General features: G+C 37.6%; 1 protein-coding gene across 7 annotated transcripts in view; it reads right to left on the reverse strand.

Annotated features, from left to right (window-relative positions):
• The window catches only part of LOC119526986 (TLC domain-containing protein 4-like), a 175,346-nt gene that overhangs the window by 41,743 nt on the left and 119,961 nt on the right, over positions 1-13,642 (reverse strand). For all 7 annotated transcript variants that reach the window (XM_037826580.1, XM_037826579.1, XM_037826578.1 and 4 more), the window contains exon 6: positions 6,999-7,072. In XM_037826580.1, the coding sequence (XP_037682508.1) occupies positions 6,999-7,072 (74 nt within the window). The remainder of the gene's footprint in view (positions 1-6,998; positions 7,073-13,642) is intronic.

The following is a 13,642-nucleotide window of genomic DNA, read 5'->3' on the forward strand; positions in this document are numbered from 1 at the left end:
GTTGGGGAAAACTTCCCAAATCTTCTAAACAACATAAATACACAAATCATAAATGCTCAGCGAACTCCAAATAGAATAAATCCAAAAAAACCCACTCCGAGACATATACTGATCACACTGTCAAACATAGAAGAGAAGGAGCAAGTTCTGAAAGCAGCAAGAGAAAAGCAATTCACCACATACAAAGGAAACAGCATAAGACTAAGTAGTGACTACTCAGCAGCCACCATGGAGGCAAGAAGGCAGTGGCACGATATATTTAAAATTCTGAGTGAGAGGAATTTCCAGCCAAGAATACTTTATCCAGCAAAGCTCTCCTTCAAATTTGAGGGAGAGCTTAAATTTTTCACAGACAAAGAAATGCTGAGAGAATTTGCTAACAAGAGACCTGCCCTACTGGAGATACTAAAGGGAGCCCTACAGACAGAGAAACAAAGACAGGACAGAGAGACCTGGAGAAAGGTTCAGTACTAAAGAGATTCGGTATGGGTACAATAAAGGATATTAATAGAGAGAGGGAAAAATATGGCAAACATAATCCAAAGGATAAGATGGCCGATTCAAGAAATGCCTTCACGGTTTTAACGTTGAATGTAAATGGATTAAACTCCCCAATTAAAAGATATAGATTCGCAGAATGGATCAAAAAAAATGAACCATCAATATGTTGCATACAAGAGACTCATCTTAGACACAGGGACACAAAGAAACTGAAAGTGAAAGGATGGAAAAAAATATTTCATGCAAGCTACAGCCAAAAGAAAGCAGGTGTAGCAATATTAATCTCAGATAAAATAGACTTCAAATGCAGGGATGTTTTGAGAGACAAAGAAGGCCACTACATACTAATAAAAGGGGCAATCCAGCAAGAAGAAATAACAATCGTAAATGTCTATGCACCCAATCAAGGTGCCACAAAATACATGAGAGAAACATTGGCAAAACTAAAGGAAGCAATGGATGTTTCCACAATAATTGTGGGAGACTTCAACACATCACTCTCTCCTATAGATAGATCAACCAGACAGAAGACCAATAAGGAAATTGAAAACCTAAACAATCTGATAAATGAATTAGATTTAACAGACATCTACAGGACATTACATCCCAAATCACCAGGATACACATACTTTTCTAGTGCTCACGGAACTTTCTCCAGAATAGATCATATGCTGGGACATAAAACAAGCCTCAATAAATTTAAAAAGATTGAAATTATTCAAAGCACATTCTCTGACCACAATGGAATACAATTAGAAGTCAATAACCATCAGAGACTTAGAAAATTCACAAATACCTGGAGGTTAAACAACACACTCCTAAACAATCAGTGGGTTAAAGAAGAAATAGCAAGAGAAATTGCTAAATATATAGAGACGAATGAAAATGAGAACACAACATACCAAAACCTATGGGATGCAGCAAAAGCAGTGCTAAGGGGGAAATTTATAGCACTAAACGCATATATTAAAAAGGAAGAAAGAGCCAAAATCAAAGAACTAATGGATCAACTGAAGAAGCTAGAAAATGAACAGCAAACCAATCCTAAACCAAGTACAAGAAAAGAAATAACAAGGATTAAAGCAGAAATAAATGACATAGAGAACAAAAAAACAATAGAAAGGATAAATATCACCAAAAGTTGGTTCTTTGAGAAGATCAACAAGATTGACAAGCCCCTAGCTAGACTGACAAAATCAAAAAGAGAGAAGACCCATATAAACAAAATAATGAATGAAAAAGGTAACATAACTGCAGATCCTGAAGAAATTAAAAAAATTATAAGAGGATATTATGAACAACTGTATGGCAACAAACTGGATAATGTAGAAGAAATGGACAATTTCCTGGAAACATATGAACAACCTAGACTGACCAGAGAAGAAATAGAAGACCTCAACCAACCCATCACAAGCAAAGAGATCCAATCAGTCATCAAAAATCTTCCCACAAATAAATGCCCAGGGCCAGATGGCTTCACAGGGGAATTCTACCAAACTTTCCAGAAAGACCTGACACCAATCTTACTCAGACTCTTTCAAAACATTGAAAAAAATGGAACACTACCTAACTCATTTTATGAAGCTAACATCAATCTAATACCAAAACCAGGCAAAGATGCTACAAAAAAGGAAAACTACCGGCCAATCTCCCTAATGAATATAGATGCAAAAATCCTCAACAAAATACTTGCAAATCGAATCCAAAGACACATTAAAAAAATCATACACCATGACCAAGTGGGGTTCATTCCAGGCATGCAAGGATGGTTCAACATAAGAAAAACAATCAATGTATTACAACACATTAAAAACTCGAAAGGGAAAAATCAATTGATCATCTCAATAGATGCTGAAAAAGCATTTGACAAAATCCAACATCCCTTTTTGATAAAAACACTTCAAAAGGTAGGAATTGAAGGAAACTTCCTCAACATGATAAAGAGCATATATGAAAAACCCACAGCCAGCATAGTACTCAATGGTGAGAGACTGAAAGCCTTCCCTCTAAGATCAGGAACAAGACAAGGATGCCCGCTGTCACCACTGTTATTCAACATTGTGCTGGAAGTGCTAGCCAGGGCAATCCGGCAAGACAAAGAAATAAAAGGCATCCAAATTGGAAAAGAAGAAGTAAAACTGTCATTGTTTGCAGATGATATGATCTTATATCTAGAAAACCCTGAGAAATCGACGATACACCTACTAGAGCTAATAAACAAATTTAGCAAAGTAGCAGGATACAAGATTAATGCACATAAGTCAGTAATGTTTCTATATGCTAGAAATGAACAAACTGAAGAGACACTCAAGAAAAAGATACCATTTTCAATAGCAACTAAAAAAATCAAGTACCTAGGAATAAACTTAACCAAAGATGTAAAAGACCTATACAAAGAAAACTACATAACTCTACTAAAAGAAATAGAAGGGGACCTTAAAAGATGGAAAAATATTCCATGTTCATGGATAGGAAGGCTAAATGTCATTAAGATGTCAATTCTACCCAAACTCATCTACAGATTCAATGCAATCCCAATCAAAATTCCAACAACCTACTTTGCAGACTTGGAAAAGCTAGTTATCAAATTTATTTGGAAAGGGAAGATGCCTCGAATTGCTAAAGACACTCTAAAAAAGAAAAACGAAGTGGGAGGACTTACACTCCCTGACTTTGAAGCTTATTATAAAGCCACAGTTGCCAAAACAGCATGGTACTGGCACAAAGATAGACATATAGATCAATGGAATCGAATTGAGAATTCAGAGATAGACCCTCAGATCTATGGCCGACTGATCTTTGATAAGGCCCCCAAAGTCACCGAACTGAGCCATAATGGTCTTTTCAACAAATGGGGCTGGGAGAGTTGGATATCCATATCCAAAAGAATGAAAGAGGACCCCTACCTCACCCCCTACACAAAAATTAACTCAAAATGGACCAAAGATCTCAATATAAAAGAAAGTACCATAAAACTCCTAGAAGATAATGTAGGAAAACATCTTCAAGACCTTGTATTAGGAGGCCACTTCCTAGACTTTACACCCAAAGCACAAGCAACAAAAGAGAAAATAGATAAATGGGAACTCCTCAAGCTTAGAAGTTTCTGCACCTCAAAGGAATTTCTCAAAAAGGTAAAGAGGCAGCCAACTCAATGGGAAAAAATTTTTGGAAACCATGTATCTGACAAAAGACTGATATCTTGCATATACAAAGAAATCCTACAACTCAATGACAATAGTACAGACAGCCCAATTATAAAATGGGCAAAAGATATGAAAAGACAGTTCTCTGAAGAGGAAATACAAATGGCCAAGAAACACATGAAAAAATGTTCAGCTTCACTAGCTATTAGAGAGATGCAAATTAAGACCACAATTAGATACCATCTAACACCGGTTAGAATGGCTGCCATTAAACAAACAGGAAACTACAAATGCTGGAGGGGATGTGGAGAAATTGGAACTCTTATTCATTGTTGGTGGGACTGTATAATGGTTCAGCCACTCTGGAAGTCAGTCTGGCAGTTCCTTAGAAAACTAGATATAGAGCTACCATTCGATCCAGCGATTGCACTTCTCGGTATATACCCGGAAGATCGGAAAGCAGTGACACGAACAGATATCTGCACGCCAATGTTCATAGCAGCATTATTCACAATTGCCAAGAGATGGAAACAACCCAAATGTCCTTCAACAGATGAGTGGATAAATAAAATGTGGTATATACACACGATGGAATACTACGCGGCAGTAAGAAGGAACAATCTGGTGAAACATATGAGAACATGGATGAACCTTGAAGACATAATGCTGAGCGAAATAAGCCAGGCACAAAAAGAGAAATATTATATGCTACCACTAATGTGAACTTTGAAAAATGTAAAACAAATGGTTTATAATGTAGAATGTAGGGGAACTAGCAGTAGAGAGCAATTAAGGAAGGGGGAACAATAATCCAAGAAGAACAGATAAGCTATTTAACGTTCTGGGGATGCCCAGAAATGACTATGGTCTGTTAATTTCTGATGGATGTAGTAGGAACAAGTTCACTGAAATGTTGCTATATTATGTAACTTTCTTGGGGTAAAGTAGGAACATGTTGGAAGTTAAGCAGTTATCTTAGGTTAGTTGTCTTTTTCTTACTCCCTTGTTATGGTCTCTTTGAAATGTTCTTTTATTGTATGTTTGTTTTCTTTTTAACTTTTTTTTTCATACAGTTGATTTAAAAAAGAAGGGAAAGTTTAAAAAAAAAAAAATCAAAAAGACAAACAAGGAAAAAAAAAAAAAAAAAAAAAAAGATGTAGTGCCCCCTTGAGGAGCCTGTGGAGAATGCAGGGGTATTTGCCTACCCCACCTCCATGGTTGCTAACATGACCACAGACATAGGGGACTGGTGGTTTGATGGGTTGAGCCCTCTACCATAAGTTTTACCCTTGGGAAGACGGTTGCTGCAAAGGAGAGGCTAGGCCTCCCTGTATTTGTGCCTAAGAGTCTCCTCCTGAATGCCTCTTTGTTGCTCAGATGTGGCCCTCTCTCTCTGGCTAAGCCAACTTGAAAGGTGAAATCACTGCCCTCCCCCCTACGTGGGATCAGACACCCAGGGGAGTGAATCTCCCTGGCAACGTGGAATATGACTCCCGGGGAGGAATGTAGACCCGGCATCGTGGGACGGAGAACATCTTCTTGACCAAAAGGGGGATGTGAAAGGAAATGAAATAAGCTTCAGTGGCAGAGAGATTCCAAAATGAGCCGGGAGATCACTCTGGTGGGCACTCTTACGCACACTTTAGACAACCCTTTTTAGGTTCTAAAGAATTGGGGTAGCTGGTGGTGGATACCTGGAACTATCAAACTACAACCCAGAACCCATGAATCTCGAAGACAATTGTATAAAAATGTAGCTTATGAGGGGTGACAATGGGATTGGGAAAGCCATAAGGACCAAACTCCACTTTGTCTAGTTTATGGATGGATGAGTAGAAAACTAGGGGAAGGAAACAAACAGACAAAGGTACCCAGTGTTCTTTTTTACTTCAATTGCTCTTTTTCACTCTAATTATTATTCTTGTTATTTTTGTGTGTGTGCTAATGAAGGTGTCAGGGATTGATTTAGGTGATGAATGTACAACTATGTAATGGTACTGTAAACAATCGAAAGTACAATTTGTTTTGTATGACTGCGTGGTATGTGAATATATCTCAATAAAATGATGATAAAAAAAAAAAAAAAAGGCAAAAAAAAAAAAAAAAAAAAAATTCTGAGCTTCTGGAAAGCAAATCCCTAGAACATAGTGCTCCATGTGAGGGTTTAACTGAACATGGAACCAGTCACCCATTTCAGTGCAAGTCAGGATTGGAGGTACGGTTATCTAGGAAGGATCTGTGGCAAGTCCTGCTTTCTGATGGTTTGGACTAATTGTGTACTACATACAAAAACAATGGCAAGTATTTTTGTGAGATCTTTATGAGCACAACCACTCCCAGCCTGGACTAAAAAGGACAGAAAAGGACAGAATGAAGGAAAAATCACTTCAAGGGCAGAACCATTGAAGCTGAGGTCTAAACTGAAGACATCTCCTCGGGCCAGGACAGTAGGCCCACCCACATATGTTTAAAGGGTGACTCTGCCCCAAAGCTTGGAGAGGACAGGCCTTCTACCCTGTTATTCAGGAAGAGGGCTACTAACCCAGTGTTCTCAAAGGTTAGAGCCTATCCCCCAGGCATTACAGAGAGCCTGGCTGTCACCCCAATGCTTGAGGAATGTGGAGCCTTTACCCCAGTGTTTGGGGAGAGCACGGGAAAGGGTGGGGTTGCACAAGCACTTGGAAAGGGTGGGGCTGCTGCTCCATCAGGTCAGGAGGACAAAACATCATTCCTAAGATGACCTGAAAGACAGAACTTGAAATCTAATGCACTATGCCCTGCAGGGTTTCAGACTTGTTTAGGACCCATGACCCCTGTTTTCTATACAGTATCTCCCCATGGAAATGTGTATGTTTATCCTATGCCTGTCCTTCCTTTGTATATTAGAAGCAGATAACTTATTCTCTGGGTTTTACAGGTCCACAGACAGGGGAATTGTGCCCCAGGGCAGACCACACCTATTTTAATGAGACTTTGTATTAACCATTGCTTCTGAAATGACTTAAGGCTTTTGGGATATTGTAATGGAATAACTGTATTTTGCATATGGAATGAACATGGCTTTTTGGGGTCCAGAGGGTAGAGTATGGTGGTTTGGAACTGTATATACTCCAGAAAATCATGTTCTTAAATCTAAGTCATTCCTGTGGGTGAGAACCCATTATAAGGAGGACCTTTTGATGAGGCTACTTCAGTTAAGGTGTAACCCACCTCATTCAGGATGAGTCATAATCTTATTACTGCAGTCCTTTAAAAGGGAAAAGAATACAGAGTTGGAGAAGAATAAAAATATTTCCAAACTAAAAATAAACAGCACAACTTTAAAATAATTAAATGACATCAGGAACCTACCGCTGATTCACAAAAGGACTAGAAAGCTCTGCAAGCAGGCGAAAATTCCCATGGTAGGCCAGCACTCCATATTTCTGGAGATAAAAATAAAGTACAATGTCAGGGATAATGTTCTCATCAAAATTTCCAGATACTGAGAAGCATTCAATCACTTCTCAGCATAAAATAACAATCTTAATATCAAAACAGACCAAGAAACTTTCAACGTTCTGCCCAACTGATTTTCTTCTTTATAAAAATTTAGAAATGTCCTTGCAATTCTACAATATTTTAAAAAGATTCATATTGTACACGATGCTCACTTATAAATATAGATGCAGCAGATTTAGTTATGTACCCCAGAAAAAGCATATTCCTAAACTTAATCCATTCCTGTGGGTGTGAACCCATTGTAAATAGGACCTTTTGAAGGCATTATTTTTAGTTAAGGTGTGGACAACTGAATCAAGGTGGGTCTCAATCTTATTAGTGGAGGTCTTACAGAGAAGGCGACAAGGAGAAAGCCACAGGAAGAAGCTGGAAGTCAATGGAACCCAGAGGAGAAAGCAGAAGACATCGCCACATGCACTGCCATGTGACCTAAAAGCCAAGGACCAAGGATCACAGGCAGCCAACCCCAGAACTCCATAGTCTTCAGGCAGAAAGCACTGCATTGCTAAAACCCCACTTTGGATTTCTCCTAGCAAAAATCCATGAGCCAATAAATTTCCGTTGCTTAAGCAGCCCTTTGTATGGCATTTGTTTCAGCAGCTGGGAAACTAAAACAAAGGTTTCAAATAGTTGTCTTAAACTGAACTAACGAATTTTGCAAATAACCATTAGAAACGACATTCTTAAATTGCTGTAGAAAAAATGAGCACAAAGTATTGTGGATTTGAGATGCCAAGGAAGTTTATAGCAATTAAACACCTAACAGGAACTCATTTTTACATCCATTATTAAATAGAATGCTCAAAAATGTACTTCACATCCTAAGTGTGTGTGTGTGTGTGTGTGTGTGTGTGTGTGTGTGCATGTGTGTGTGTATTCATTCCTGTGAGCAAATGCATATTTGCCACATATAACAACACATGGCAGTTCTTGTCCATCAAAAGTGTAATTGTTAATCAGTAATTCCTAGAGCTAAAATACAAATCTTTGGGACCATTCTGAATTGAGAAACATAATACCTACTACATTCCACCATTTTAATAACAGGAAAAGTATAGCAGAGTTAATAAAGATTAGAAAGAAAACCAAACGTATACAGTCCACTACTGTTATTTAATATAAGTTAAAAATTGCTATTAGGTAAATCGAGCAACTCCAGCAATTCCAATTAAATCAGAAGTATGATTATACACCAAAGGAAATACTTCTATCCCTAAAATATTAGGCATTATGAAACCTCAGAAAACATTTTTCTACCATGTACATCAAGCTGTTTTCCAAGCGAGAACATTATAAAGCAGGAGAAGGAAATATGAATTAACTTTTTATTAGAAGATTTTCAGTACTTCTCTATGCAAGTCACTTTAGGAATTAAAAATTCACAGAACTGCATTACAAGAATTAGCTTTTCAAAGGTTAATCCAAAACTTTTTATAATCTCAAAATCACTGTGTTTACTGCAACAGGAACAGGGATGAAGTAAGCAAAGAACAAAAATGGCAGACAAGACTAGCACTGCGTGCACAGTGGGGGGCCAGTCCTTAAGAGCCAAGTAGTACCTAGTCACATCAGATGATGATGGTACCACTAATAATAAATGATAACAATTAGACTTATGTTACTACTTGGGCAAGAAAACATGAATATGTTTATTAGAAATTACATATTATCCTGAATTATTTATTTTTCTATTATATAAATATTATTATTTAAACAAAATAACAATAGGCCTACTTAACAGAGGCAAGTAGTAATTACTAGGATTAACTAAATAATAATGCATGAGAAAAATATAACAATTATCAGTAAAATGTTTCCTTCGGACCCCTTTATTTTGTTACTTTTTATTCTGAAATACTTTCAAACTCACAGGACAGTTACAAAAATAATACAAACCTCATAGAGAGAAATCTACTACCTCCTGCCACCAGATACTAAGATCCACCAATCCAAACATTTTGCCACATTTGCCACATCATTCTATTGGTCAGTGTATGTTTATATCTATCTATCTATCTATCTATCTATCTATCTACCTACCTACCTACCTACCTACCTACCCATTTTCTGAACATTTCAGCATATGTCGTACAAATCATGCTCCTTGGACATGTAATACTACCATGTATATTTCTTAAGAAAAAGATATTTAATTATGTAACCACTTTAAATCCAGTTCAAGAAATTTAACATTGATATAAAATTTACAGTCTATATCCCAATCTTTTCAAAAGTCCCCGTAATGTCCCCATGGGCCTTTCTCCTTCTTTGCTAGATCCCATCCAGGATCACGTATTGCATTTGTTACTTCCTCTTTAGTTGTTCTTTCTTCTTGTTTTTTAATTATGAGAAATACATAAAATATAAACTTTTCCTATCTCAAACATTCAATGGGCACCATTCAATGGGATTAGTCACATTCATAATATTGAAGTACCCTTGCCCCCTTACATTACTAAAACTTTCCCATCTCCCCAAACAGAAACTTTACACCCACTATGCATTAATTACCCTATTCCACTATCCCCCACCCCTGGCAATCTATACCCTAATTTCTGGAGTTAGCATGGGGTTTAAATTTAACATCCTAAATCTGTAACAAACTGTTCAGGTTTGCTAGAGATGTCGTTATGCAGAATACCAGAAATAGATTGGATTTTATAAAGGGGACTTATTAGATTACAAATTTATAGTTCTAAGGCCACAAAAGTGTTCAAATTAAGGCATCAAGAGGATAACATCACGAAGAAAGGCCAATGGCGTCCAGAATACCTCTGTCAGCTGAGAAGGCAGGTGGTTGGCGTCTGCTGGGCCTTTGCTCCCAGTTCCAGTTTTCTCCAAAACATCTCTGGGACTCTGTCTCTCTTAGCTTCTCTCTCTCAGCTCCTGTGCATCTTTGCTTGCTCTCCCAGGGGGTTTCTCTCTAAACATCTGCGGAACCTCTCTTAGCTTCTCCGCGGCAAACTCTGAGTTTCATCTCTTAGCTTAGCATCTCCAAATGTCTTTCTGTCTGCATTTCCAAGTGACTGGGGCTGTGTCAGCCCCTGAGTTCTCTTAAGTACTCCAGTAAACTAATCAAGACCTATCTTGAATGGGCAGGGTCACACCTCCATGGAAATAATTTAATCAAAAGGTCTCACCCACAGTTGGGTGGGTCACATTCCCATGGAAACAACCTAATCAAAAGATCCCACCCATAAAAAGTGTACCTCCACAAGACTGCATAAAAGAACACAGGCTTTCCTGGGATACATAACAGTTTCAAGTCCGTATACCAACTTAACTTCAATAGTATGCACAAACTATGTTCCTATACCCCTCTGTCATCCCACCTTTATGTAGTTCTCATCACAAATTACATGTTTGTACTTTATGAGCCACAAACCACTGGTTTATTATTATATTTTATACATTTGCCTTTTAGATCATGTAAGAAAGAAAAAGTAGAGTTACAAACCAGAAATAAAATAGTACTGGCATTTATATTTACCCATGTTATTATTCTCACTGAAGATCTTTATTTCTTCATGCAGCTTTGATCTATTGCCTATTGTCTTTTCCTTTCAACCTGCAGGTTTAAAGATAAACCTTCTCTTTAGAATCTCTTGTAAGACTAGTCTAGTTGTGACAAACTTCCTCAGCTTTTGTTTATCTAGAAATGTGTATATCTCTCCCACACTTTCTGAAGGATAAGTTTACTGGATGTAGAATTCTTGGTTGGCAACTTTTGTATCCAGCACTTTAAATAGGACTTCAAATGGCATTCTTGCCTCCATGGTTTCCAATGAGAAAATGGCACTTAATCTTATTCAGGATCCCTTGCATATGACAAGTTGCTTATCTCTTGTGACTTTCAGAATTCCCTCTTTATCTTTGGCATTTGACAGCTTGATTATAATATGCCTCCGCATGGGTCTGTTTGCGTTTATCCCACTTGAAGTTCATTGAGCATCTTGGATGTGTATATTCATGTCTTCCATTAAATTTGGGAAGTTTCAGCCATTATTTCTTTGAAAACTCTCACTGCCTCTTTTGTTCTTTCTTCGCTTTCTGAAACTCCCACGTGTATATTGGTACACTTGATTGTCCCACAGGTTCCTCAGGCATCTGTTCACTTTTCTTCATTCTTTCTTTCTGCTCCTCAAGTGGAATGATTTCAAATGTCTTATCAAGTACTCTGATTCTTTCTTCTGCCAACTCCAGTCTGCTGTTGAACCCCTCTAGGGAATTTTTAATTTCTGTTACTGTTGTCTTCAGCTCTGTTTGGTTCCTTTCCATAATTTTCATCTCTCTATTAATATTCTCTTTGTATTTGTCTATAATTTTCCTGGTCTCCTTTAGTTCTTTATCCATGTTTTCCTTTAGTTCTTTGATCAAAGGACCATTTTTTTTTTTAAAGCGTTTGTCTGGTATGTCCCAGGAATGGTCTTCCTTATTGAAGGTTTCTAATGATTTAAGTATCTCCTCTGCCCCGGTCATCAATTCCTGTTCCTTTGTATGTTTTGTAATCTTTTGTTTTAGACATTTTGATATTTTAAGGTGTTATTGCTGGAATTTAGACTCAGAGGTTTCTGTTTCTTAAGCTTATATCTAGCTAGTATTATGACAGATCTTTCCTTGAATGTCAGAAGATAATTAAAAAAGGGGGGGGGGAGGACACCTTTTCCAGTCCTTACAGATTGACCTGTGCAAGTGCTCTCCCTCAGGACTTTTCCATAAAATGATTTTGGATTGCCAGAACAAAGCATAGGGGCCTCCCTGATCCTTTCTGCGCATGTGTCCTGTCTTGAGCATGCATGTGTGGTCCTGGGAATTCTCCCATTTACACAGCTCCGAATGTCCCTTAGTTTCATCGTGGTCACAGGTACTGTACTTTATGTCCTACAGTCAGCAATCCTTTGCCTCAGCCAGCACGACGTGATGGCTCTCCCACAGCATTCTGTAGGAGAACCAATAAGCAGCCTTCAATACACAGGGCAAGTTCTGGGATGGCAGGTCCCTTAGGCCACCACCAGACAGATGGGACCAGACATAAGTGCTTCCAGTATGTGCATGAAGGTTACTCTGCTTCCTCCAGAAGAAGGATCAGGGATCCAGGAATGCAGGCTGGTTCCACATCAAGCTGGTAAGAGGTGGGGAAGGGGTTAACCAGTGTTCCATGAGATCCTACTGTTTTTAAGCAGCCTTTTTCTTGATTTTGGTGTTCACCCTGTCACTGTAGTCCTTTAACTGTTTTCTGGAGCTTTGAGAAAGATGTTTCTGCCAGTTACTTGCTGGTTGTTCAAAGTTCCTGTCAGGGGATGGAGCCTGTAGTTGTCACTCTGCCATCCTGATGAGGGCACACTTGTCTTTTTAATAATTATTTATTGGCTATTTAAACTTTGTTGATATACACAGTTTATATACCTGCATGTGAAACTTTTTCAAAGAACCTGAGTAGGACTAATTAAATAGATATTACCCATATTTAATAAAAAATAATAATGTGTTTCTGTCTTTTGAAACAGAATATTTTTATTCCTCCTGTTTCCTCTTTAAATAATATTTCTCTGAACTGCCTGCTGCCTTAGGACATCTCTTTTTTATGAAGTGTTAAAATGGAATACAGCAGAATGTAAAACTCACTTTAACTTGTGGATCTTCTCTTATTAAGCCCACATTACTCTGATTCCTGGTCAGTCTAATATGATGACATCAAGCTAAATATCCACTCAACAAAAGCATTTAAACACAAAATAGTTAGGATTTTTTCTTAGTAGCAAAGACAGGTTTTTAGACTTTTAGAAATCAGTTTCCAGCTCTCCAAAAAAATGTCCATTCACTTTGTATCTAAAGGTTTGTTTTGGTAGACAAGCTATTTGTCAGTCAGGTCTTTTGCATCTATGAATTCATCATCTAGGCTATCCATGTCTAAATGTCCATAATTTTTAAACACCCTGAAGCACATTGTCATCCTAAATTAAGCCTCTCTTTCTCAGGAAAATGGTTTTAAAGAGATAATTTGAGAGGTGATTTGAACTTTTGAAATCAAAGTTGGATTCCAAATAAATTACAATTTAAGAAATTGAGAAAGTCCTGTTTAACTAGGCTACCCTTTTCTGTGACTTTTTTTTCAAGTTTAGAATCAGTCTTAGTTCCAAAAAATATGAATCTTTTTTCCATTGTATGAGTTTTGGTCACAACATACAAGTAACACTGAATAACTCAGGTTCAGTCAGTTTATCCTTTTCTAGGGCTCTTATGGCTTCCTCAAAGATTAATGAACAGTTTAAGAGGAATGGTATATAAATTTATATTTTATTGTAATCCTTTTCTCTATTCTCATTCTCAATTTATTTCTTGCCCCATACTTTGAAAATATGATTTTACACAGGCCAACATTTAAACATCTTCTAAGTGACCTGACAGCCATCTTGTAGGCATGCTTCTAAGGAGGCTATTTCCTTCCATTTCTATAAGGAAAAGAAATTCATTAAGTGCTTTTGCACATTTTT

The sequence above is a fragment of the Choloepus didactylus genome, chromosome 2 (genome assembly GCF_015220235.1).
Source record: "Choloepus didactylus isolate mChoDid1 chromosome 2, mChoDid1.pri, whole genome shotgun sequence".
Taxonomy (NCBI): domain Eukaryota; kingdom Metazoa; phylum Chordata; class Mammalia; order Pilosa; family Megalonychidae; genus Choloepus; species Choloepus didactylus.